General features: G+C 36.1%; 1 protein-coding gene across 11 annotated transcripts in view; it reads right to left on the reverse strand.

The window, feature by feature from the left end:
• The window catches only part of RYR3 (ryanodine receptor 3), a 255,759-nt gene that overhangs the window by 103,937 nt on the left and 123,978 nt on the right, over nucleotides 1-27,844 (reverse strand). For all 11 annotated transcript variants that reach the window (XM_071809340.1, XM_065840054.2, XM_065840053.2 and 8 more), the window contains 15 exons: nucleotides 26,917-27,122; nucleotides 25,940-26,114; nucleotides 24,169-24,377; nucleotides 23,582-23,766; nucleotides 22,799-22,835; nucleotides 22,390-22,550; nucleotides 21,573-21,738; nucleotides 18,689-18,775; nucleotides 18,080-18,306; nucleotides 14,728-15,529; nucleotides 14,075-14,275; nucleotides 13,394-13,496; nucleotides 9,316-9,453; nucleotides 2,589-2,862; nucleotides 637-754 (listed from right to left, as the gene is read on the reverse strand). In XM_071809340.1, the coding sequence (XP_071665441.1) occupies nucleotides 637-754; nucleotides 2,589-2,862; nucleotides 9,316-9,453; nucleotides 13,394-13,496; nucleotides 14,075-14,275; nucleotides 14,728-15,529; nucleotides 18,080-18,306; nucleotides 18,689-18,775; nucleotides 21,573-21,738; nucleotides 22,390-22,550; nucleotides 22,799-22,835; nucleotides 23,582-23,766; nucleotides 24,169-24,377; nucleotides 25,940-26,114; nucleotides 26,917-27,122 (3,089 nt within the window). The remainder of the gene's footprint in view (nucleotides 1-636; nucleotides 755-2,588; nucleotides 2,863-9,315; nucleotides 9,454-13,393; nucleotides 13,497-14,074; nucleotides 14,276-14,727; nucleotides 15,530-18,079; nucleotides 18,307-18,688; nucleotides 18,776-21,572; nucleotides 21,739-22,389; nucleotides 22,551-22,798; nucleotides 22,836-23,581; nucleotides 23,767-24,168; nucleotides 24,378-25,939; nucleotides 26,115-26,916; nucleotides 27,123-27,844) is intronic.

Genomic DNA, 27,844 nt, shown 5'->3' on the forward strand with positions numbered 1-27,844 from the left:
ACACTGTGGGATAGAGTTCATTTTCTTTCTAGTAGCTGGTACAGTGCTGTGTTTTGAATTCAGAATGAAAATAATGTTGATAGCACACTGATGTTTTAGTTACTGCTGAGCCAGTCTCTGGGGGAGGGGGAGATAAAGGGGGACACTTTGCTCCTTCCCCTTCCCTTCTCCTCCAGGCTAGTTACAATAGCTTTTGAGAATTTTGAATATCCTTGGGATGTTCAAACCAGCATGTTCCTATTGCTATGTCTCCTGAATGTGTTTCAGGTCTTGTTTAAATTTAAACAACTCTTGAAGAATATAATTCAGAGATCTGCCCTGAGGCTGGATAGTTATGAGTGGCAGGTTGTGTGGAATAGCATGGACAAGTACCTATGACAGAGGGCACCTCCAGCATTTTGGAACTTCACCCCTAAACAAGTTCAGAACCCTGAAAAAGTAGTAAAATATTTGGAAAAAAGTATGCTGTCACCCTGGCAATTCCAGAGAGATACAAATCACTGCAGTGTGCTGGGGCCTGGCCAACGCCTACTGGGCCCTGTTCAATGATATTCAGTACCCCTGAGGGGAACACCCCAGTATACTTTTGGAAAGGTTCAAAATGCAAAACACACAATAAAATTATGGTAGAATTACCTGAGATTTATCTCCTCCTCCAAGCACATTCACCATCACATCCATAACAGTCTCATGCATGCCCAGGACTCTCATTAAGTTTGGATGCTGATAAAACACTTTGTTGTTCATTATATCCCTAAAATAGAAGAAAAGGCAACAATGTGTTTTTAAGAAACACCATTTTAAATCAAACCAGTGATGCAATATTAGAGATTTCAGAAATATGCATTCATTGTACTATCATCATTTTAAATTCTGAGATTTCAGCATAATAAAAAAACACCTGACAACAAAATGGTTCATATTTCAATATGCTGTCATTCCTCTAATTTTCATCAATTCTATAAAACAATCTAAACTTTCAAATTATTTCAAAATGTCATTTCTTCATCTTTAAATTGCTCTTGCCATCTGTTCTGTTTAAAGAAAAAATATATTCTGTGATGATCTAAGTGGAAAAAAATATATTGCTATGTTTTAAGTAGAGAATGGAGATCAAGAAATCTAAATCTAATCTTGTCCCTACAGTAACATCCCTTAATTAATTTTCCCAGTTCACAAAGTAGAAGACAATAAATATACTTAATATTTGAGGTTTCATCAATATTTTCAAAATTTAGATAATCTGTCAGAAGATGTAAACTGGCATACAGCCCCCTTCAATAGATATATTTTAACATTTTCACTCTGCCCAACATCCTCTCAATAAGTTCTAGAATTTGCTGTATTGGTTTCACAATGCAGAACACAATTCATGTTTTTCAATAGGGAATCCAGGGATTTTTAACATTTTAGGTCAACTTATTAAAAACAAATAGCAAATAACAGACAGCATGCCCGCTTTAAAGAAATACGGAAAACTGGGAATGGAAGATGACTCATAATACAGCACCTCTAGGAAGAGGGCTACATGTGTTCAGTTTAGACAAAATGTACCCTTTATCCTCCTAGAATTCTCAGCAACTTTAAAAATCCAGCATCAGAGACAAATTAGTTAATCCTGTCACATACGAACTAATGAGTTGTTACCATGACTTGCTCAATTCAGTTGAAGAGATTAGTCTTTGCAATTCTTACAAAATCAATATCATGAAGTATTAAGAATAATGGAAGTTCCTCACAACTGTTGTAAAGAAGAGAAATTGTTCAATGCTCTTGAATGACAAAAAAAAACCAAAACCAAAACAAAAACAAAACAACAGTTCTCAGGTAACCATACTACCATTTTCTCTGTTTTTAAACACACCGTTTTAACTGAAGGAATTAATTTTCTGTGATTTTTTTTTTTTTCCTTCCAACAATCTGGCAATTGTTCACGTAAGAGTAGTAATAGACATGCAGGCATGCACCATAATACTGCTGCTTAACAGAGGTAATTCATAGAAAAGATACAAGAAAAAAATATTCTCACATCAGCAGGTGTTACATAAAGGCAATTTCTTAGAATTCTAATGTTATAAAGGATAAAATAAGCAGCCTTCTGTGTTCAAATGCTTTAAGTTGCCACTGATGATGGCATAATAAATAGTAAGCAGCTCGAAATATTTCAGATCACAAGAAAACTTTGCTGGTTCTACCTAACTGCTTGCACAATCTTTTGAATTATAAAGACACCAGCAAGTATATTCATTCATGCATGAAACATAACGTGAGCTTTAAGTTTGGAAAAGATGTAGTATTGACACCAATAAAGATTTAAGTTATCTGTTTTCTCCAGAGCTGCTGAAACATGTACTTTGATGAAGCTTTGATGTACTTTGATGAAGCTTTAAGCATTAGGCTTAACTACAGTACTGCTAGAGAGATCAGCTGGAGCCATCTTGGAACTATCTGTGAAAATTAAAATTTCTGTTATATATCTGCATTTTACTACAGCAGTTGTTTTCATCCAGGATCTAAAATGAAGGTATTTGCTAATATAACAAAAAGCTTTACACAAGCTTAAAAATGAAATTATGTTAATTGCATACCCTAATCCATTAATCATTAGCAATTCCTCCTCTTTTCCCATCCTGACGCTGAGAAGTGAGCGAATCTGGCCCAGTGCTGCGAGCAGGTTAATGGTGTCCTTCACAGAGGCAGCACTAATGGTGTATGCTTTCCTCAGGGCTTGCAGGAGCTCACCAATGCTGTCATATTGCCTGCGAAGGAGGGTGTACATAATCCGAACTAATTCTGGATCTTGAATATGATCTTCCTGGGACCAGCGCACCATAGTCTGCGATATGAGTTCTTTCAGTGTAGCTAAAAGAATAAGATGCATATGTTACTAGCTATTGCATCAACAATAAATGCCAGAATTATTAGATGAGAGTAGACAATGAGGCAGTTGTACACCAGCAAAAGAATACAAACAAACCACACAGGATTTTTCAACTGGAAAAATAATTTTTCACTCTTTCAAGATAAGAGTGATGGTCTTGAGAGATGGTAAAAAGAAACATATACTTAGTGTTCAAGCCAATACGAGCATTGTTCACAGTGAAAACTTCTGACTTGATCATGACTCTAAGAATCATCCTTGTAAGTTAAATGCTATATTTAAACTTCTAATTTATCCTTCATTCCTACATCAAGTAGGAATGCTGCACCAAGTGCAGCACAAACACCATTTCATTAGGAATGACTGAAATTGAATTTTATAATACCAAAACCCAATGTATTTTTGATGATCATCAGCCTATGTTTGGCATATAGAAATTGGTAACTAATTTTTCAGTAAACAGTTTATTAGCTGACAAGTTAATTTCAGTTACAGCAGAAATACTCATGAATGTGAGATCAGCTTGCCAAACAATTTTGTTGGGGTGAGGGAGGAAATAAAAATCTGTTTTAAACTTCAAAAACTGACAGAAAGGAGAATGATAGCTTTGCCTTTTAAAATCAAATATGCAATTCAAGGGCTAGTCAGGGTATCTTGAGCAGCTTTTAATGCTCATTCACTTGAACTATTTTGTTATTCAAACAAAGGATCTACATTGTCTTCAAAAAGATGATCTACTTGGAAACATTTCAGAATTGAGTGTACTATCAGCAAGTTTGCTGATGACACTAAGCTGGGAGGAGTGGCTGACACGCCAGAAGGTTGTGTTGCCATCCAGCGGGACCTGGACAGGCTGGAGAGTTGGGCAGGGAATAACCTGATGAAATTTAACAAGGGAAAGTGTAGAGTCCTGCATCTGGGCAGGAACAACCCCAAGTTCCAGTATAGGTTGGGAAATTACATATTAGAGAGCAGTGTAGGGGAAAGGGACCTGGAGGTCCTGGTGGACAACAGGATGACCATGAGCCAGCACTGTGCCCTTGTGACTAAGAAGGTCAATGGCATCCTGAGGTGTATTACAAGGGGAGTGGTCAGTAGATCGAGAGAGGTTCTCCTTCCCCTCTACTCCACCCTGGTGAGACCCCATCTGGAATATTGTGTCCAGTTATGGGCCCCTCAGTTCAAGAAGGACAGGGAACTGCTGGGGAGGGTCCAGCATAGGGCAATAAAGATGATTAAGGGGGTGGAGCATCTCCCTTATGTGGAAAGGCTGAGAGAGCTGGGTCTCTTTAGCTTGGAGAAGAGGAGACTGAGGGGTGACCTTATTAATGTTTATAAATATATAAAGGGTGAGTGCCACGAGGATGGAGCCAGGCTCTTCTCAGTGGCAAACAATGATTTGACAAGGGGTAATGGGATCAAGCTGGAACACAAGAGGTTCCACTTAAATTTGAGAAAAAGCTTCTTCTCAGTGAGGGTGACAGAGCACTGGAAACAGGCTGCCCAGGGAGGTTGTGGAGTCTCCTTCCCTGGAGACATTCAAAACCCACCTGGACGTGTTCCTGTGCGACCTCACCTAGGTGTTCCTGTTCCAGCAGGGGGATTAGACTAGATGATCTTTTGAGGTCCCTTCCAATCCCAAAGATACTGTGATACTGTGATATGATGACGCAAACACCCGAAGGAGTAGGAGATGCCAACTAACTTAGAACAGAGGAATTTAATCTGTATTTCCCATCTGTTTGGAGAAAGTCACTGCCACCTGGGAACACACTTCCTAAAAAATTTGCATTGTTTGGAACTACAGCATGCATATTGCTTGAAGGAGCTCTTTTGTATACAATACACATTCAGTGATCCTGAAAACAATTTTTCTGAGCCCAGAGTTTAGGAAAATTACCAGAAAACTAAACAGATGTTCCAGTCCATGTTCCAACAAATGTTCATTGTTGATATAAAGCAGAACAGGTTTCTTTGGGGACAGATTCTGTATTTGGTGAAGACAGCCCTATTCTTAGGGGCCTTTTATCAATGAAGACATTAAACAAGCTTTGTTCCAAAACACTGTGTAACTGTCTTCAATCAAAGCAATTTCTTCTTTCAATGCAATAAGGCAATCTTATATTTGATTCTTGTACTAAACTCTTCTTTCCTGGACTACCTAATAATTTCCTGTAACTTTCCAACTCAATGAGTGTCACTGATTTCTGGTTACATAAATATAATACACTTCTGTCAGAAAGCCTATAATAGTATTAAAGAGTATAAATGCTACTCTGGCTTTCTGACTAGATGGGGGAAGAGAATAAACATTGGATAAAGAGCACCCTGAAGTGGTAAACTCAAGGAGTTCGGTTTTCCTCTTGTGAAATTATGTTAGGTCTTCGATAGCTCAGGTGATGGCCCCTCTCACAAGGCTAAAGGACTAAATGTGCACCATTCTTTGTCTTTTTGTTTTACAAATCTTGTTACTTAGTACTGCAAGAAATATATAATTTTTGTTGGATTGAAAGCAATATTACTTTCAAAATAATATGATATTCTGGATTTTTATTGTTTGATGAGGGAAAATACTGTATGATTCACTCCAAACAGATATTTTCCACTTTGGAAACAAAAATATTATCTATGCTGACTCAATTATGAGGGCCATTTTATACACGTGAGTTAACCATCAGATATTTACGAACATATAGCTAAAAGATTATCACAATTTTTAGTACAAACATAATATCCCACAAGAAACACGTTCTCATGAAATGAGCAAACGAAAACCAAATTGTTTGCCTGACACTGAATTGTCTATGCAGAGGTTCCTATGCATAAGTACAACAAAATAACCCTGTGGTTTTTAGAGCCTCTCTCTGGAGTTTTGAAAATTTTTCTCCATAACAAGTGTCAGTGTTTCTTAAGCTTTAGTACCTTCAAAGGTTTTAATTTTTTTATCCTGATAGGTTTTAAGTAGCATATTGCTATATGTAATTACTTTTAGGCAATATGGCAAATAGCTTTGGAGAAATCAATTATGTCCTTGCACGGATGAATTTTTGGTCAAAAAATAAGAAATGGAGGGTAGAACTAAATGGTAGTGATCACAAAGAGGGAGAAACAGCCGTGAAGTTCTGCATGTATCCGTGCTGTATTCTGTGATGTTAAGCACCTTCCTTCCCTAAAAGACCTGACGAGGGGATAAACAGATGCAAATAAGTTGGATGATACAAAGTTATGAAGGATAGCAAATACGAGAGTAACTGAAAAAAAGATGCAGAATTTAAAAGGACGAAACTGGGCAATAAAATGGTGATGAAATTCACAAAAATAAAGTCACTGCAAATAAAATGAGATAGGAAAATATAGTCCTAATTTATAAATAGAACAATAAAATGTTAACAGAGATAACATCTGGCAGATAGATCCACGGAAATCACAGAATCACAAAATAGTTGAGGTGGGAAAACACCTCTGGAGTCCATCTGGTCGAATCCTCCTGCTTAAGCAGGGCCACCTAGAGCCAGTTGTCCAGGACTGTGTCTAGATGGTTTTTGAATATCTCTAAGAGGGAGGACTCCCTGATCAAAGATGCTAAAAGTTTACGTTTGCTCAAATGGTGACTACACAAATATCTGTCAGAAAGATACAATGAGGATTTAAAAAGGTAAACCTCTTTAGACTCAGGAAATCTCCTAAGCCAAAGACAACTGGAGATTGGGACAACATTAAAGTTGTAAGTATCATATCTGATTGTTTTGCTCTTACTTGTCCCTAGATAACCATTGTGGTTGCTGTTTGAAACCAGGTATTGCATTGGATGGATCTGAATCATTACAGCCAGTCTTATCCATTATAGTATTCCAAAACTGTAGAGTCTACTTAGTGCTTATAGCTCTCAGTGCATAAGATTAATTCCCAGAATTGATTTCTAATCTCAATATTTCTTAAAGACACAGAACTTCGCAGTCTAGTTTCTACTGTCTAAAACTATACACTTTGCAAGTTGCCGCTCCCAGCCACTTTCACATCCTTGACCACATCTAAGCACAGCAGTTCATTTTTGGGACTTCTAGCTGAACTGCAAAGTGGAAAGCCAGAAACACTAGTAAATTTGACAAACCCTTTATTTATGAGCCTTTAAGAGGCATTAGAGTTAAAACCCTCAGGAAATAAGAGTACTGTTCTTTGTAGGCTGCTGTTATGCCTTCTGTGCATCTTAGTTTAGGTGTAGCAGAGTCTGCTTAGAGCCTCTTTTTCTAATCAGACATCAAGTGACAATGATCTGTTGTTTCCTCCCTTCTAATCCTTTATACCCTCTTTTGCCCTATACTGACACAGAGAAGCTGTTGTCTTTCTTGCACTTGAGCAAACAGGTCTCCTTGCAACTCAGTCAAAAGATGAGAATAGATCAGGAAAAAAAATATGTGATGACTTCGCCATGATCTCAGTAATAATCAGCAATAGTCTGATACTCTTTTTGACTGCTAATAAATCATAAATGTACTGTACTGCAACCAAATTTTCTGCAATCAAAATTTAAAAAACACACAACAAGATAATGGAGCTACCAGCTGGTAGGAAGTCTATTGTAAGTAATAACTACTAAGTTAATGATCTGTGGTTTTGGTGTAAGTAGCACTCTAAGGAACAAAGTCTCAAAGGACACACAAAAAAAATTATTTTATTTCCTCTGCATAAAGGTAATTACTAAAAATATAACACCCTGTAAGTGTTCAAATACTTGCTGGATAATGCTTCTGAATGTGATTGTACGAATATGAAGAAAATTTGCTGTAACAAATTTGTAGTCTCCTTTTCTGATTGTTTTATACCATTAGGCATTTTCAAGTAATAAGACATATGAAATACGGCAAGCACACAGCATTTGTGTATAAATAACAATAAATGCTGTTTTAACTTACTCTTCTACAGAAAAGACAAACTTTCCATCTTTTTGTATTCCAAAAAGGATTAATTACAGCACTAAGTCTGTGCATCATTCCCCTTTTGAGTAGAATAACATTGATTTAACTACATTTTTGTTTCTTACAAGAACTAACTATAACTCAAGAGTAAAATCTTTCATTGATTAACATCCGTCTAGCTTTGCACAACTTTCTCTTAGTGCAACATACAAAATGGACATATACGTTATCAAGTGATACATACATCATATGAATCAAGTGCAACCAACCTCCACAGTGCCTTGTAACACGTAGCATCAGGCCTTTTCAAGAAGAAAACTCATCAACCTATCTGCCCAGCATCAGCCAAGAGAGATCTTGGACTGTCTGGCCTAGAGAAGGCTCAGACGCAATCTCCTTGATGTATATAAATACCTGAAGAGAGGGTGTAAAGCAGGACTGTGTAAATGTAACTACTCCTAAAATTACATTTGGCCCATTGAAGGCAACTGTGAGGCTGATGTGGCCCCCGGTGAAAATGGGTTTGACACCCCTGGTGTAAAGCAAAGAGAACCAGTCTCTTGTCAGAGCTCAGTGACAGGACAAGAGGTAACAGGCACAAAGTGAAACACAGGTGGGTCTGTCTGAACAATAGAAAAGACTTTTACTTTGAGGAGGACTGAGCACTGGTAAAGGTTGACCACGGACATTTTGGAGTCTCTAGTCTTGGAGTTATTAATAATCAAGAGCCATCTGGATACAGCCCTGGGCAACCTGTTCTAGGTGGCCTTGCTTGAACAGGGGCATTGGACCACATGACCTCCAGAGGTCCCTTCCATCCTCAACCATTCTGAGGTTCCATGAATCACTGCCAGAGGGCATTAAAGATCTGAAAACACAGGAATAAAGACTATCTATTGGCTTACTCTTCCACATGATTAAACTAATTAACTTTAGAAAAATCAATCTATTGTTTCAACAGTTACTCTCTGTTCTCTGTTGTGCTTCTTCAGCTTTGCTAGGTGGAAGGACTGTTTTCAGAGGTGTAATATACATTCTCTCATGTATGTTGTTCCTAGGTCTGTGGAATAAAGAACTGTAAAACCATTTTGTTACATATATCCTAGTACTGAGATGCATACAGCTTCTCAGAGAGCAAAGAAAAATAAAATGGAGTTATGCTGTAAAGAAAGTTTTTGCATGTAAAAAACCCACATATAAACAGAAACTCTCTAATTTTGGAATGCCTTCGTCTAAATCATTAGATAAATGTTTAAATTTCTTTGAAAAGAATATGCACATTTTCAACCCTAGAGTTAATTACCTGGATCCAAAATCTTCTACCCATTTTAACTTATTGTTTAAGAATGCATCTAAGATGTTCAGTACGCAGGACAACTGCTCTAGGAGGCAGAAGAAACTTAAATGGACAGTGTCCTTCAGTTTGCTATAAACTTTTAGTGGACAATACACTCTCGTAGACATTGTGCACGCTGAACTCTTGCATTACGGAAGTATTTATGTAGACAGAAAACTTACTAGGAGATTTCTCTTCTTCCTCCTTAGGCTCTACTTTTTCTGCTTTTGGTGGACCTTTGATTTTGTACATTAACGAACGGAGTTTGCCAGTCAAGGAGGAATCTTCCTCTTCCTCTTCCTCTTCTTCTAGTGGAATACCTTAGCAGATAATAAAACTGGTTAGAAACAAGACTTAACTTTTGAAGATTAACTCTTTTTCAATATTTAAATGATAGCAAAATATCCACATGGATCTTTTAACGAGCAGATTTCATACAGGAATAAAAATGTAGTAAGGCCAGCAGCTTTAACATATTAGCTACAGTAGCACCCCTTGAATTATGCTTATTTCAGTATACATACTTCTTATATCTAGATTTATAAATTTTTTTTTTTTTTTGGTATTATGATCAAAGAGGTGGTATTTTTGAAGATTCTACTATGGCAATGAATTTTGACTCAGAGTCATATTTGATTAAATATGTGATCATTTGTTTCATATTGCAGAACATAAGCTAAAGAAAAGTGTGGTTGTGTGTCCCAATATATTACAATTTTTCAGTCGAGATATTTAGCAGTCATAAACAAACCTGTTAAATGAATTTAAAACAGTAAGAAGGCAGATGTTCAGAGATTATACCAGTGATGCATGGTTTTCATAAAAATGTTTACGATCAGAGAGGATGTCATTTTACATGGTAGTTTAATACAGTTCAGTTCACCACATTGCTTCACAACCATTCAAAGCATTTTCAAATCTTTCACAGTTCTTAGTGATGATCAGATACTACATGTGTTATGTGCAGAAGCACAGAACATCTAAGCAGGTTTCCTTCAGACCACAGCTAATCATGCTGAGCTGAAAAATAAGCTTTTGCTCTTTGGCTGCTGGTTGAAGTGAAAATGAGAAAAAGAAAATATTTCCAGACAGAATACTAAGATACAAGCTGGAGCAGAGGGAAAAGAATAAACAGAAGAGGCTAAAGTTGGTATTTAAAAAGAAAAAAAAAAAAAAAGAAAGAGAGAAAAATAGAACCAAGCAGGCTGGAGAAACTTTGCTGCTGGCACCTACCAAGGAGAAGGGGTTAAAGTTATGACTAGGAGTGACTAAGTGACTAGGAGACTAGGAAGAAAAAAATTCACAGGCAGTGGGAAAGAATGAGAGACCTAGAAACTGAAATTGGAGACTACATATGGAATCTTAGGAATGGAAAAAGTGAGACTGGCTGGTCAAAACAAAAAGCTAAGAATGAAGGAAGGCTACAGTCAGTCTCAAAAATGTAGGAGCAGGAAATTGTAGCCAATAAGAAGAAGAAAGAGAAAGCACACAAGTATGCTAAGGAAAGCAAAAAGCTATCTGGCATTCAAGAAAAAAAGAAAAAAAAAACAAAACACAACAAAAAACCCAGACCCTCAAAGCAAGAGGACACGAGAGGAGAACTCTTGAGTTCAAGAAGAAATGCACTGGCATGATGAGTAAAGACAGTGCTGGACTGAAGGAGGTGGGATCTGTGACTGCTCCAGGCAAGGACTTATCCAGTGCCTCATATCATTCATTATTCATTTTGCATTCTTTTACCGTTTCAGTCCATTCAAAAGCTGACCATCCCATATTGCTACTGGTTAATCACTTAATTCAGGTGTCCAGAGGTCTGCGCACTAGAACAGATGGTTCCAACCCTGATAAGTGTCAATTAGATATTATACAATCAAGTCTGTTGTACACTTGCCTAGTTTGTTTACAACCAAGAAATTACATGCAAAAATTATGATAGAGGACTATTATTTTGCAGTCAAAATTAACCATTCACAGTTAGGACATGCTGAGATTAAGACTGCCTGAGTAACTTTAATTCAGACTATTTGTGTACATTCATTATGAAGCAGCCTTTAATTACTTGATTGCATACATATTTTTCCACTTAGACTGCAAAGCATACTTAGTATTAAAAGGCTGATTAAATATTCTGAGCACAACTATTCATTTTATCTGCAGCTGTGATTGCTTAGTACTGATTTTCAGGACAAAGTCAGGACACAGATAATGAGGAGCATTTATCCACAGCGACCACCTATGATAAATCTGTACAAAATAATGAATATGGTTTTATTTAGAATCCAGAGGATCATTAAACTATTTTAATAATGAGACTGTGCTTTCTGCCCTTCTCTATCTTCAGTTCTCTCTCATTCAACACACTTTTATAATGTAGTAAACAATAATAAAAGTACGCCCCTAAAAAGGAAAACAAAACAAAACAAAACACCACCAACAAAAGACCCAACACAGTACAGTTTCACTTCATGAAAAGATGAAGAGTGATCAGGAGCTAAACTAACTCAATATCAGCAACAAGACTGTGAGGTAAAATAAATATATTGCAAAGTTAAGACACTTCCAGTGAAGTTGGGGGTCTTCCATAATCTTCATCCTCGTGTCTCAGAGAAATCTCTGATGCCAAATAGGCATTATCTTTGAAAACCAGAGATTAGATCAAGTGCTAAGTGACTCAACAATGTAGTCAATGGTATTTATCTTAATAAAAATGGAGAGAAAGGGGAGTATTTATGAGGATATTTATTAACTTTAAAGCTTGGAAGAAAAATGCTGGAATGAAAGAAAGAGATTTGGTAAGCATTTAGAAGCAAGGAGGAATAACACAGGAATGTCAAAAAACAAATTACCTTAAACCAACTAAATTTCCACCTATAATGTAGCTACCTCACAGATACAACCCTTGATTTTAAGGACTTCTTATACTGTCTTACACAATTTCCTCCAAAATAAGCTGATGAAACACAACCTAGGTACCCACTGACTTACTCAACTTTGGCTGAGGCTAAGGTTGAGGTTGCTGAAAAACGATAAATGTGGATTATTATGAAATTGCAACTTGATGGTTGCTGGAGATCCTAATAGGGTACTGAGAAATAGCAGCACAAGGTGACAGCAGAAGCCATAACAATACAAGCACAGATTGGTTTCGGAGGCACCATGGCTACAAACAGAAATTACAAACTGTTAATTACAGGTCACTAAATGAATGCAACTCCATGAACCGAGTAAAACTGGTTTTATAGATAATCAGTGAAGAAAGAACTAGCAGCTGTATTAGTAAACATTTAAAAGTGACCTCAAGCAAACAGAAGGAGGAGGAAGAAACTATTAAGATTATGGTGCTCTTCCTGGGGAAGAACTTGAGATGTTGTCTAGTCACAGTAATGACCCTGTCCCCTTCTTGAACAAGATGGGTGCCATCAACCGTAGGACCAAGAAATGCACTGGAAGAGTGACTACCAATATATTTATCAAGTAGGTAGATATGAAAAAGCTTGTGTATCACTTTTAACTGCGTAGTTATTAGGAATGAGAAGTAATAACTGGATAGACTCAGACCATAAATGTTAGTAACTTTGTAAATGGACTGATGATTCCAAGATTGTCTCAATTAGACTGAGATCTCAGTAGACTAACAACAGACTTTTGGCATCACATATAAAATGTGATTCCTTAACCCAAATAAATTGCACAGGCTATCCAATGTAGCTCACCCTTGAACTATACCCCAAGGACATTAAAATTAAACGACTGGGGCAAGTAAAACTATAATCTGCAGTGCAATAATGTTTTATAGTGATTGACCACCACAGTTACGTGTACACCAGAAAACTAAGCTAAAGCAGCAGCAGCACTCCTTACCTACTGTTTTTAATTAGATTTTCTAACACTTAACTTCACAGCAATAATGTTTCAGTACCATTTATCTGGTTGTATACATACACAGGTTTATACAAATCTTTTAAGGTAATTCAAACTTCTTTTTGGATTATTTTTACTTTTTCTAAATAAGTCTAAAACTGATATATAAACAGAACATACCAATAATATTTAATAGGTATATACCAATGAAACTTCAAACCATGCACAGGTTTCCAATATTTTTGTAACATGCACGAAAGTCTCTCAGGAAAGTCACCATGTAGACAGTAAGACATTTAACAAAAAAACTTTGGGCTGGTATTTTTTTAAACTGATCTGTTATTTTTTTCATGTAAAGTGTCAAACAAACACGAACCATAACAAAACCTTGCCACTCACCACAGTGAATTAACAGATCATCATGAAATTCATATAACTCATCCCGAATTTCCTCTGGACAGGGACAATCCTCTCCCAGTTGAAAATTCAGCAACATATTAATCTTTAAGGGAGTTAAAACACAGTTACAACACTGAGGTAAAGTAAGACATACTCTAATGTATAGCCATTCTTTATCTGTTTATAATCACATTAACACAAAACATAGTTTTCTAATACAGCTTAAAGGACATATTAAAGCCATAGTACTTTGCAAGCTTTAATTATGATTAACATCAAAATACAGCTACACTTAATAATGAAGCTATTTCCTGGAGTTAGAAAAGACTATTTCCAACATACAGATGTCAGCACAACACTAACTTCCTGTTAACTTTTAGCACACAAAATTATCAAATTATCATAATCTTGCAGAACTGGATGAATCTCAGGTCCTCAGCATTAGGCAGTAATATTCAATTTTTCTATAGTGTTGACAACTCTTAATTTTGTTCCAGAGTTTGAATTCTGGAGTACAAGTATAAGCGTTCTGACATTCAGTATTTTGTGGTATCTTAATAAATTTTTATTTCAAATTCAATTTTGTTTCTTTAGCAGTTCCAATAGCAGTTTAGAACTCAGAACGCTATTATCACACAGAATTTCTTTTATTTTTAGATTCAAACATTTGTTTAATATTACCTGTTCTTGAGGAGGAGACCGAAATTCTTTTGTCTTCTTGGCAGTCAAAGCAGCAGACATGTTCAAGGCTTGCATGAGTTCATTGTACCTGTATTTCTGATTATATTGCAATTTTGATACGTAACAGTCTGCAAATGATACAATTGCTTCCACTCTATGTTGTAGCTCACAGTCACAGAAATAATTGAGTAAATGACACATCTAGGATAGAAAAAAACAGAATTAAGTTCAAGAGTTTAACAAACTGTAATTGGGGAAGAACTGTAGTGGATATTATACACTTTCTTCTAATGCTGTAAAGGTGACAAATTTATACAGTTTTATTATCTGATTGATAACACTATATTGTATTTGCAGTGTTTCACTCCATGCACTCAAAACATGTAGAAATCATAGATTCAAAGAATAGGTTGGGTGGGAAGGGTCCTTTAAAGATCAACTGGTACAACCCTCCCTCTTTTAAAACGCACCTATGAAATAAGTATTTGCATACCTATTTTGAGTGCAGATACACATAGAAAGAATTGCATCATCATCAAATTTGGTTATTAATGTGAGGTTGTAAGGCAAAGTGGAATAAAGATAGGGAACAGACAAGCACTACCTTTCATCAATAGTGGAACATATGTAATATATTTATATTAAATGGTCACCTGAAGCTTAACAGATTCTGGTAATCTTGTCTGCAATAAGCCCTTTGCAGGAGCTTTTGTTTCTTTTATTGCTTTCTCCCCAGCTTCTACAGCTTTTTCTTCAACTTGTGTAACTTCTTCTTTCTCCATCCTCTCTTCTGTTTCTTCCTTGTGATCTCCAAACACATTGGGATCAATGAGGAGTAATACCTGCTTCACATCATCATCATCAAAAACTCCCATTATGAGCAACGTTGCTATCAGTTTAAGAACAGGAACAAACTGGAATGCAACCTGTCCTCCTACAGGGTCTCGTATATGAGCACCGCTACACTGTACTGCCTCTGTCAGCATACTTATGGCCTTAGATTTCAGTATATCAAGGGGTATCTCTGGGCTGGATGTCTGACGTTCTTCACTGGCCAAAATAAAGCATGGAGTAGAAAAATTAAAGTCTGGTTTCAGACAAGTGCTAAGCCCTACTCCAGGTAAACCATGTTTCTTCGTTTCATCAGGATATAACTTAATAGTTCGAGTTTCATCTGTAACTGGAATGATAAATTCATTATTCATCATGAGCTTGGCTTTCTTGGCATACTCCAAATGAATACTAATGAGCAAGTCGTAGAATCCAGAACGTAGGAGACCAGGTAAGTATTGGTTATCTATTGTGTAAAAAAGTTGAGATACATCCACATGGCTACAAAGTGCATAAGCAACTCTAGTGTTACCTAGAGCACTAACTGAGCAATAGAGCTTTAAAGTGTGGTAGTGAAACATCATCAAATCTTCTTGTTCACATAGTTCCAAAATATCAACGCATCTGTTAGGAAATAAAGAAACAGAACACAAGTCAATTTCATGACTGGTAATTTTGTAAAAGAAAAGTTTTATAGGCTCTTTAGTCAGTTCCACTTTAAACCATTAAGCTTGATACTGACTAATCTTAACGTGTGCATCACTAAACCACTGTAAAGGTGGTAATTTGATGAGATTATTTACAACTGGTACTCCATAGGGGGAGGGAAAAAAAAAAAAAGGAAAAATGTAGAACAGAGAATCTTCTATGGAATCCAGGGTAAATTAGAGCTTGTTTTTAAAAGAAATGTATTTGAATACTTAAACTCTGTGGTAATACTGTCACTTGACAGTGCCTTTCTAGTTTATTGAAGATTACTATTTCATTTTTTCCACAATACACAGTATTTTTTACTCTTTTATTGAATTCAGTTTTATTAATGATAAATAAAATTGGTTATTGAATTATTCACAGATTTGCAGAATGTTACGGATTGGAAGGGACCTCAAAAGATCATCTAGTCCAATCCTCCTGCTGGCGCAGGAACACCTAGATGAGGCTATACAGGAATGTGTCCCGGCGGGTTTTGAATGTCTCCAGAGTAGGAGACTCCACAATCCCCCCGAGCAGCCTGTTCCAGCATTCTGTTATCCTCACTGCGAAGAAGTTTCATCTCAAATTTAAGCGGAACCTCTTGTGTTCCAGTTTGAAACCATTATCCCTTGTCCTAACATTGGTTGTCACTGAGAAGAGTCTGGCTCCATCCTCATGACACTCAACCTTTACATATTTATAAACATTAATGAGGTCACCCCTCAGTCTCCTCTTCTCCAAGCTAAAGAGACCCAGCTCCCTCAGCCTTTCCTCATAAGGGAGATGCTCCACTCCCTTAATCATCTTTATTGCCCTATGCTGGACCCTCTCCAGCAGTTCCCTGTCCTTCTTGAACCAAGGGGCCCGGAACTGGACACAATATTGCAGGTGCAGTCTCACCAAGGCAGAGTAGGGGGGAAGGAGAACCTCTCTTGACCTACTAACCACCCCCCTTCTAATACACCTCAGGATGCCATTGGCCTTCTTAGTCACAAGGGCACAGTGCTGGCTCATGGTCATCCTGCTGTCCAACAGGACCTTCAGGTCCCTTTCCCCTACACTGCTCTCTAATAGGTCATTCCCCAACTTATACTGGAACCTGGGGTTGTTCCTACCCAGATGCAGGACTCTACACTTTCCCTTGTTAAATTTCATCAGGTTATTCCCTGCCCAACTCTTCAGCCTGTGCAGGTCTCGCTGGATGGCAGCACAGCCTTCTGGTTTGTCAGCCACTCCTCCCAGCTTGGTGTCATGAGCAAACTTGCTGACAGTGCACTCGAGTCCCTCATCCAAATCATTGATGAGTCTATTGAATAAAACTGGCCCCAGTACTGACCCTTGAGGCACTCCAATAGATATAGGCCTCCAACTGGACTCTGCCCCATTGACCATGACTCTCTTGCTTCTTCCCTTCAGTCAGTTCACAGTCCCCCTTCACTACCTGATCGTCCAGACCGCATTTCCTCAGTTTAGCAGCAAGGATGCTGTGGGAGACTGTGTCAGATGCTTTACTGAGGTCAAGGTAGACCATATCCACCACTCTGCCATCATCTATCCACCTCGTTATGTCTTCATAAAAGGCGATGAGGTTGGTCAAGCACGACTTCCCCTTGGTGAAGCCATATTGACTGCCCTAATCACCCTCTTATCCTTGATATGCCTTGAGATGGCACCAAGGATAGATAAGTTGTTCCATCATTTTCCCAGGGATGGAGGTGAGGCTGCCCAGTCTACAGTTACCTGGGTCCTCCTTCTTGCCCTTTTTGAAGACTGGAGTGACATTTGCTTTCCTCCAGTCCTCAGGCACCTCTCCCACTTCGCAAGACTTGGCAAAGATTATTAATAGAAGTTGCAAAATAACTGAAAAAACTACAGCAGTTAAATTATCTTTCTGCTACTCTTTTGCTTATAGTTTGATTTGTCGCTGGTTGCAATATTTGATATTTGAATAGATTTTTATTAAACTCACTCCCAAGATAAAAACTAGTGAAAATCTAAGTCAGGATCTTGTAATTAAGAACATAAAAACTTATTTAATGTAAATTCAGAGCAAATGAAACAGGAACAGTTTACATGTTTCTATTACAAAAAAAAAAAAACAAACAAAAAACAAAAAACAAAAAACAAAAAACAAACAAAAAAAACCCAGTGAATAGTTGCATGTTCTTTAAATCTTTTTCAAGCTAAGAAAATCTCTGTGTTTAAAGACCTAGAGATTGAAGAGATATTGTATTATTATTTATATAAAATCAAATAGTCACGTTTTCTCTTACATGTGCAAATGTCACCCCATGGCATCAAAATCATCCAGCCTCTTGTATCTACCTAAGTTTCACAAATATGATATTACAGCAGGTAAGATCAGAAATTCTAAACAGCTCTAGTGTAAATATTCTCTAAGGCAGGTTTAACCAATACCCAGATATCAGTTATCAATACATTTTGTCCACATCAAGGCACTGTAGTTCCTCCCAAATGTACCTGTTTTCTTCTGGAATATGCAGTGCCATCATCTGAAGAGGTTCCAAACACTGCACAACCCAGCCATGACGTTCACTTACACGCTCAGTTTCTACTTTTAGAAAGCTGTTTGGCATTCTACTCCATAAAACAGGTGTAATTGTTTGCACATCAAGGCGAGGGGGACACTGAGGAACAGGATTTCTTTCTTCACTTTTAAAGATTGCTGCTGACAAAGGCATGGTATTCTGAAACAAAACAGTGTATTAAAATTATTTTTTAACATCTAATTATGAATAAACCTATAATACTGAAAGTGAATATAATTTATTGATAGCAAAGAACACATAGAAATATATAAACTATTGCAATAAACAAATCAATTAAAAAACAAAACAAACAAACCAACCTTAAGGATATTCTCCCCAGATAATTTTAGTTTATTTTGACAAATGCAGTTTAGATTTGTTGAACAATTAACTTCATATAATAATTACATTTACAGAAGTAAATGTAGAAGTCAAAAGGTCACACCATTGGTTCTATCTCCCTAAAGAAATCCAGCTAAGCAGGAATTTCCGTGGAAATAAACATATTTAAAAGAATACCTTTATAGAAAATACTTTGTACCTTTAATTTACCAAGTTCAAACTGAATCAAATTAGTGCTTGTAGGCTGTACAAAAGTTGCTGGAAAAAGCTTTGTGTTTGGTTCAACCTGGAAGAAAAATGAGATTAAAATATTTTTTTAAAACACAACAAGAATCTCCTCCCAGAATATGACATAAAATAAACACTATAGAGCTCACACTTCATTATCAAATAACTACAGACACTGTACTACAGTGTTTGTTAGTGTCTATCTGTATCTCCAATACAGTAAAGCATTTACTGAGTTATCTTTATAGGCCCACCTAACTTGCAGGCAGGGGTGTCTGTTTCCTTATGTGTTCTCAACACCTGTAATAAGAACTTCAGTAACACTACATATTGATTCTTCTCAAACATATCCAAATCTAACAACTCATTCTAAAGCATTTTTTCAAAAATCCAGCCCCTTTACAGCTGCATAATTTGTCTCTTGTTCTAGGAAAAACAGCCCCAGCACAGACTAAGGGTAGAATGCAGCTTTTTAGACCAGCACACATCTTTTAGAGTTTTTTCACATTTTATGCTGAACAAAATAATTCACTACCAAAAAAGCTCAAAAGCAACTTTCTAAGAGAGAGGGAACCACAGGGGTATAAGAAGTGGATGAGAGCACATAATTTGATCAAGACAGTACAAATCTTCATTTCCTATTAAGATTAGTGAATTTGCTATCCACACGCCAAAAGTTTTTTGTTTTTGTTTTTGTTTTTTTTTTTTTTAATCTCAAAGCTCTATTTCTGGACTTAGCATTTGTCTCCAGTCTTACAAAACCACAGTGAATGACACTGAATCACACTGCTGCAGTTTTAAAGTGTGTGATTTGGTTTGGTATCTTTTTTTTGACAGCTACATTATCCTGATTTTCCTATTATAGTTGGACTCAAAGTACACAGCAGAGTATTATTACCAGTTTATTCTGAAGAACTGTCTACAAGATTATTCCCTCCTACTGCTATGAAAAAAAAAAAAAAAAAAGAAAGAAAGAAGTAAAAATATACTTATAGAATATGATATTTAAAATGTTTCAGTGTGCCAGATTGGCGGAGAGAAGGTAACTCTATACAATCAATTCAAGGTTTCAGGAGCTCAATTAAATATTTTAATCACATCATTGTGTATTTTGTGTACTGTTTATATACATTATGCGTACTAAGTACAATTGTAATACTTATTTTGAGAAGGAGTCCAACTGCTAACTTTGAGAAAAACTATCAAAAATTGCAAAATAATAAACTAAGAGTCACACACACAAATAATAAGTCTTTTAGATGAGAAAACAGCTCCAAAACAAAATATAACTTTAATAAAATGTAAAATAATACCAAATACTGAAAAATATGTATGCAGAAAATAAGTTTTTCAGAACTATGAATATTGGGATAGACAAAATAACGTTAAGACCAGGTATGTACACTCTGATCTTTTTGATAGGGGAAAAGAAAACACAAACTCAAATCCAGAAACAAAAGGTATCCTGTACTGAAATACATTACCAATAAAATGTATATTTTATTTCATTAAAGTCTGAAAGTAACTGACTGAGACATTATAACCGTCAGCCTCTGACCAAAGACAGACCTTTCACAGCAATAAAAATTGAATTTGTAACTTCTAATCTTGTTTAAAGGTCAGAAAACCATTGCTAACTCAGAATAAAATAAAACATCTTGTAAACCAATATTTAAGATTTCCTTTCTGCTATGAATACCTTAACACTGGCCTGACAATTAATGACACAATGTCAAATATATATGTGTACACTATCTTTCATTTATTTTTCTATTACAGACAGTGTTGTTTCTTTTTTTTTTTTTTTTTTCCTGACTATCACCATGGCATTCAATAGGTAAATCAAGAACTATAGCAAAATTCATTTCTTCTCCTTAAGCATTGGGATTAAGCACTTCCATCTCTTGCTTTCTTTTCCCAGGATGCTGCTGTTTAATATCCTCCCAGCATGGCATGGAAGTCTCTGACCACTCCTGGAAAATACACCAAAATCTAGATCATCTAGATCTGCTAGATCATCTCCCATCCCCATCTACAGGCAGTGTCTGACCCTGCTGCATTCATTTTCAATGGAGTCAGCATACGAAGTTCCATTAAATTCAGTTTAATGACATTTAAGTTTTATCGGTATTACAGATTTGTGGGTTTTGTGTTGACAAAGAAGAAAGAGATGTATTGCTCCTAGCACTGGAAAATGTCTTCCACAGTGACTGCTTTGTTATGGACAACTCATCTTACTAAAAGCGGATCTCATCAATTTGGTGTTGAGAACCTCTGCCAACTACTGATCCATTTGCCCAATGACCCCAAGTTTTGAGAGCATTAATAGCATTTGGTGACCAGCCCATTTATTTTGGCTTTGCAGAGTAATGTATATTTGAATTTTGGGTTTTGAAACTTATCAAATCAGAAGATTGACGAATCATAGCTATCTGCAGAAGACACAAACTAAACTTATTTTCTCAATCCATACAAAAAAATTACCATCCCTAAAGTCTAAATCTGATCTTACATTAATTTAAATGATTATTTCTCCTATATAGTATAAGAGAGATTTAAAAGAATAATTAACATTATAAATCCAGATTCTGAACCGCAAGAATTGAGAGATAAAAAGATACTTTTCTGAGCATATCTATCAATAGTCCTTCATCAACATTTGTAACATCTGTAAGAAACTGGGAAAATGTAATCTTAAAAGAGAGAGAAAAAAAGAGAGAAAACAGAATAATATAGGAAACAAGTTTTTGTCAAACAAATAGTGTCCCATTAGATTTCTGAATAAGAAAAAACAATTTTATAATAGCATCAAAATGACCAGCGTACTAGACAGCTTCCTGAAAATCTGATAATACCTGATAACAAGCGCCAAGCTCTTTTCCGTTGGCTGTGAATGACAACATTCCAGTAGCCAGGTCAACAAAGCATCCAATTTCTAAATCAACATTACTGCGACCTGATCTCTGGGAATTAGCAATTACATCTCCTCCCCAAACCATATAGCAATTGCTGCGCTTCACGCTGAAAAGAACAGCAAGAAAAAAGAAAAAAAAAAATAAAAATCACAGGTCATACTCAACTAAGTATTCAATGAAGATATGCTTTTCAATGGAGTAATAGTTAGAGAACCCTAAAGGTCTTTGTGCGGCTATTAGTTTTGTTTTCTCATTAACAAACCCCCTGGTTTTCAATAATGTAAGCATCATGGGTAAGGGATCAGACTAAATGCATATTATTTTTTTTTTCCTTTTATACTATTATAAACATTTCACATGCTTCAGTGTGCTTATGTAAAATACGTTAAAAAAAACAACAGGTTCATCCACAGTGAGCAAATGTGGTTGTTAAAAGAAGCATCACAAAACATTTCTTCAAGCAGAACATTAACGATAAATAAACTCACTTTAACAAGCCTATGCAAAACACATTGTCATGGTTTAACCCCAGCTGACGACAAAGCACCACAAAGTTCCTTGTTCACTTTCCCCCCTCTATCCCAGTTGAAACCAGGACACACATTCGTTTATAAATGAGTACAGAACACTCCTACATCATAATTGTTTTTCTTATTAGTTTAAATTAACATTTGAAACATCATCAAGCTTTTGAATAAGTCACTTTTGAACAACAGTACTAAAATAAAACTTTAATAAGTGATAAATAAATCCATACCTTTCATGAACCCTGCCTCTCTCATCACCTAAAGTAACTGTCACTGTGCAATTTTTATTTAGGTCAAAATTCTCACTGTAAAAATGATAGTCTGGTGTTACCCAGCCAACCCAGACAGAGGATGGGTCTTGGCCAGCAAATATCCGTAGTGAATAAAAATACTGAAAAGAGGAAAAGAACATATTAGTAATAAAAATCTTAATTATTTTATCAAGGGACACTCATATAGTGATTAAAAAAAACCTCCTACATATCAAATTTTAATAACAGTACTTCACATTATTTTAATAAGTTATTTTAAATACTCATAAATTAAAAATGAAACAAAACAAAACCAACCAACCAAACAAAAAACTCACCAAAAACCCACAAAAAGTTAAGAATTAAGCATCTCAACATATTTACTTACTGTAGTAGAAAGAGCAGCAATTTCTTGGCTGTGCTTTCTAAAGTGAAGGAACATCAGTAAATTAGTTGAAAACATAAAAAAGAAAAGTAGTAAAAAAAGCACTCCTCATTAAACTAGGTATAATTACAAAGCTAACCCATGTTTTCTGGGTACCGAGTATGCATAAATAATTTATGTGCACAAAGACTGTACAGGATGCAAGTATACACTCAAAATAACTGATTGCAGTTAAGGCAGAGAGGAAAGAAAAGAGAGATTTACAGCAATTAACTAAAGATTAAGACAATGCTGGCAGGTACTGAACTCAATAGTACCCAGTCTTTTAAAAATCTTTCCCACAATCTTTCTTTCTTTGCATAGATTAGCCAGTTTTTCAATAACAATGAGTTATTAAACAATGACACAGATGAGCGTTAAGCCAAGGGGCAGAAGATTCTCAGTTCATTTTCCAGCCTGGATGAAAAGTTTTGCAACTCCCAATGATTTTGAAAGGATGGTAGCTGCTTAGCAATGAATAACTAGAAACCCTGTGATGCACATCTTCAAAAATTATTCTCTCTGGTCTGGATAGAGCATTCAGCAGCAAAATTGTTTTATAAACTTATTAAAATCATCAAAATAAATAAATAAAAAAAACCCCCAAACAACAGTAATATGCATCCTACATTAGTGTGTGCTTAGTGGAAAAACAAGTATGAAATCTTGAGTGTACGATAAAGAATAATAGTACATATTACATTCACATTGAGAGCACAAAATAGGATAACTAGAACCAAGCCTAACCGTTTTTGGAAAACATCAGATGAGGCGTTTTCCACACCCGTGCTGAAGTTGAAAGATGAGCGGAACTCAATGGGCATACTCAAACGACAATATATCATGTCGGAATTGCTGTTCTGTGTGCCAAATGTTTTGTGAGTAACTTTTAATCGAGGTGGACTCTCAATGGTTCCATCAATTCTACATATCTGAAAGTAACAGAAGTAATTTTAAAATAATATTATCTCAAGAAAAATGCTGAAAACTTTAATTAAGCAACTTGAGGGTTACATAACAGAAAGAGTATAATTAAATTTTTCAAAATGAATTAATTTCAAAATTATGCAACTTTCTTCTCTGACAGGGAATTTAGCCACAACATCATCAATTAGGAAGATATATAATAGCACAGATAGGTATATTCATATGAATGGTAATACTACCATATCTGAAGTTGGAGATAGACAAGATCACGTGGAATTATCTAAGAGTGACTTCATAGATTTAGATGACAAACTATCTGATGACAGTAAGTATCAGTAAGAGCAGAATGTCTCAGCTCGCTAAACAAACAGTTCATTAACAGGTGTCTCCCTAACATGTAATGTTACCTCAATGTGAGGATGATTTTTTGGCACATTGACAAATGTTGGTAGGCGTTTACTAAACCACATAGCAACATCTCGGTTCATGTTGACAGCAAAAGGTTCAAAACCTTCTTGAAGGCCACACATTGTATAATACTTGAATGTACTGGCATCCATTCCGAGGTTCATACGACCAATCTGAGATAGACCCAGTGCACAAATTGGAACAAAACCTAAGAAAATCATACAACAAAATCAACAGTAATTAATTTGGAGAACACAGGCATCCTATTTTGGATCCAACTAATGCAAATTAAACTTTAGCTCCTACAACTAATGCACATGAAATGATGACAGTAGCAAGGATTTAAAGCCACATTAAATACTAATGTCTCAGTTTAATACAATTGCTACCAAAACCCTGAGGACTTAGTCAATGAATGGACATTATACACACTATCCCATTTATTAGACCAGTTTAACAACTGTCATTAATAAGTAGTAGTAGATTTGCACCAAAAACAAACACAAAAACATCAAGTCAACAGGTAGATTTGTGAGCAACCATATTTGAAAAAACAAGATTTGCTCAAGTCAGTTATTCATTTACTAGAAGAATCAGTTACCCTTCATCATTTTTAGATTAATAAACATGCCTTTATACAATGAGTTGGGCACTAGAAGACAAACTTGGCTAGATAAAAGTTATTAATAAATGTTAAGTATGCTCTCTCAAGGCACTGAAGTTTCAAATGGACTTCATCCCTCTATCATTCATGATGGACAAATACACACTTCTCTAACACCGGCATTTTTTATAACCTAATTTTTTTATTTCAGTATATTTGTAGCATCCAACAGACAGAGATGAAAGGCTGTTGAATTATTTCTCCATCTCTCAAGAAACAGAACTTGAAGCAACTTCATGAAAAAGCCAAGTTCAACATCTAATAGAGAAATTTTCTCTCCTATATTTCAACATTAAGCCTTCAGAAAAGCTGTCTTAGGGCAGTCCCCCATTCTCTACCATTAGAAAAACTGTATCAATGATAAGATCAAAGAGGGAAAGGAAGCAATTGGAAAGTCTTCTGGCAGTTACTAACAGGCATGAAGCTACTACCAGTTGGAGGAGACACACTTCCAAATAAAATGTCAAATAAAAAATAAAACATTTTGAAAATTCACTGCCTCCTTCAATACAGCCAGGCAGGTACTACTGTTCAGAAAAGTAAAAGCAAAAAAACAGAGGGGAAAAATATCCAAGGAAAAGGAGAAATACAGATAAGCTATGAATAGGACAGTGAAAAAAAATTACAAATCAGATTCAATTTATGTTGGAAAGATCTGGGGTTTTTTTTTTGGTGCAGCCTCTCACCACATTGTACTCATTTTGTCCTTCAGACAAAAACATAATATGTGTATGCTCCAGTGAGACAATCAGAGACTATAGTTTCAGCTTTTGGGAAATCTTCACAGTGCTTTTTAATGCCACTTCTTAATGCTGAAGCTCAGTCCTTTGAGTAAGCCTAGCAAAGCTCAAATAAAATTTACCCATTCTGACTGCTGAAATCTCATTTATGTCCACTTGTGGTTAAAGAAAAAAAAAAAAAGAAAATCAATTTGTGCTATATAAGCACTTCTAAAATAAATTTTTATGGCGTTAATGTGTAGCACAGTCTGAAGGCTCACATCAGTGAAATACAATTTCTCTGCTCACTAAGCCATTATGACTGATTAGTTTTTCTGGTTTTTGTTTTGTCTTCTTATAACAATGTAACTATAAAAAGAAAATTACCACTTTCTATTCCAAAGTCAGCGAACGCAAGTTCTGAACCTTTACTGGTTATAAGCAACTCTCCATTCAGAGTAAAGATAATTGATTTGTCATCTAAGTTTATCATACAACCAACCACGTCTCCTGGTTGCCAGCTTCGTCCAAAGAATCCACTGCCTTGATGCCAACGCTGGCCCTAAACAACAGCAACAACAGAACAGACAAAACATCCCACAAGTAAGTAAACACCATGCTAAAATTAAAAACAACCACCACCAACAACAAACCACCAAAAAACCCACAAAAAATCCAAAACTAAAACAAACAAAAAAAACGAACACCCCCCCCCCACCACCACAAAATAAATAAAGAAATATTTCACCTTCCAGGATCTCAAACTAATTTGCAAACGGTATTGATCATGGCTTTTAGGTCCTTAGTTTAATTACTATCTTAGTTATTTCACATTCAGAAACTAAGGCACCCTAACTTTAGGAATATGCAAAAAGCAATTTAGAAGTTGGATGATAAGCACAGTTCACTGGATTCCACTTGTCACATGCAGTTGAATTATCATTATTCCAGTCCTTTAGGGGTCAAGTTTGGGAAGAATGTTCAGAAAGTAGAGAAGACAGAAAAGGGAAAACAGAACTGTGGTTCTCTCTTCCAGTCATTTAAGAAACTTTTTTTTATTTTTGTAAAACACCACTTATATAAAAAAAAGGAACTAAATGCTGCATTTTGTTTATGCTTACGACAGACTTCTTTACCCATTTGGGTATATCCTAGGAAGGTAGATATAAACCAACACACCTTTATTAGCATAATTACAATGACCAGAACCAAAATGCAGATACTAGCCAGCATGAAAGGAAGCTCAGAAATATCCTTGTATGAATCAAAAATATTCCAATAGTTGAGTAGTATGCAGAGGAAAGCTATACAGCAGTTGTCTGCCTAGCTTGTTCACAGGTCAGAAAAGATAAAGATGTACTGACTTTGCTTCCTTCAAATACAAATGCTTGGTCATCAGCTCCCAACTCTATGTCAGGTCGACAGCCTGGCCTGGCCCAGCCAACACGCATATCTCCACCTGTCACAGCTTCAAATTCAAAGTACCACTTTCCAGACTTCACTGCGTAAGACTGTTCTACTCTGAAAAATCGTATCTTGTCAATGCTGACTTTTTCCACTGTTTGGTCAGCTGTAAAAAAAAAAAAAACAAAAACAAAAAACCAAAAACACAGAATTAAAAAAAAAAAACAGAGATAAGAAATCCCACCTTTTATCATTAGATGAAACTACAAGTGCCAAAGCTTTTCATCTGCCCCCAGTATTTTCTGTCTCTGAAAAGAGCCATTATCTACCATTGCATGTTTAAGAAACTTAAATGTTAAAAAAGAGGAACAGTAATCATCATAGAGGCTAGCACACTCTAATTCTATACAGGATGAGTGATTATCCACTATTTAGAATCAGAATGTTTCAAAGTAGCACTCAATGCAGAACCCTCAACGCAAAACTGAGGAAACCTCGAAAATATGAGATTATTACTCCTTAATGAAAATATAAGATCATTACTCATTAATGAGGGTGACCTTATTAATGTTTATAAATACGTAAAGGGTGAGTGTCACGAGGATGGAGCCAGGCTCTTCTTGGCGACAACCAATGATAGGACAGGGGGCAATGGGTACAAACTGGAACACAAGAGGTTCCAATTAAATATGAGAAGAAACTTCTTCTCAGTGAGGGTAACAGAGCACTGGGACAGGCTGCCCAGGGAGGTTGTGGAGTTTCCTTTTCTGGAGACATTCAAAACCCACCTGGACACATTTCTGTGTAACCTGATCTAGGTGTTCCTGCTCCAGGAGGGGGATTGGACTAGATGATCTTTTGAGGTCACTTCCAATCCCTAACATTCTG

This window comes from Patagioenas fasciata, chromosome 5 (genome assembly GCF_037038585.1).
Source record: "Patagioenas fasciata isolate bPatFas1 chromosome 5, bPatFas1.hap1, whole genome shotgun sequence".
NCBI classification, from domain to species: Eukaryota; Metazoa; Chordata; class Aves; order Columbiformes; family Columbidae; genus Patagioenas; species Patagioenas fasciata.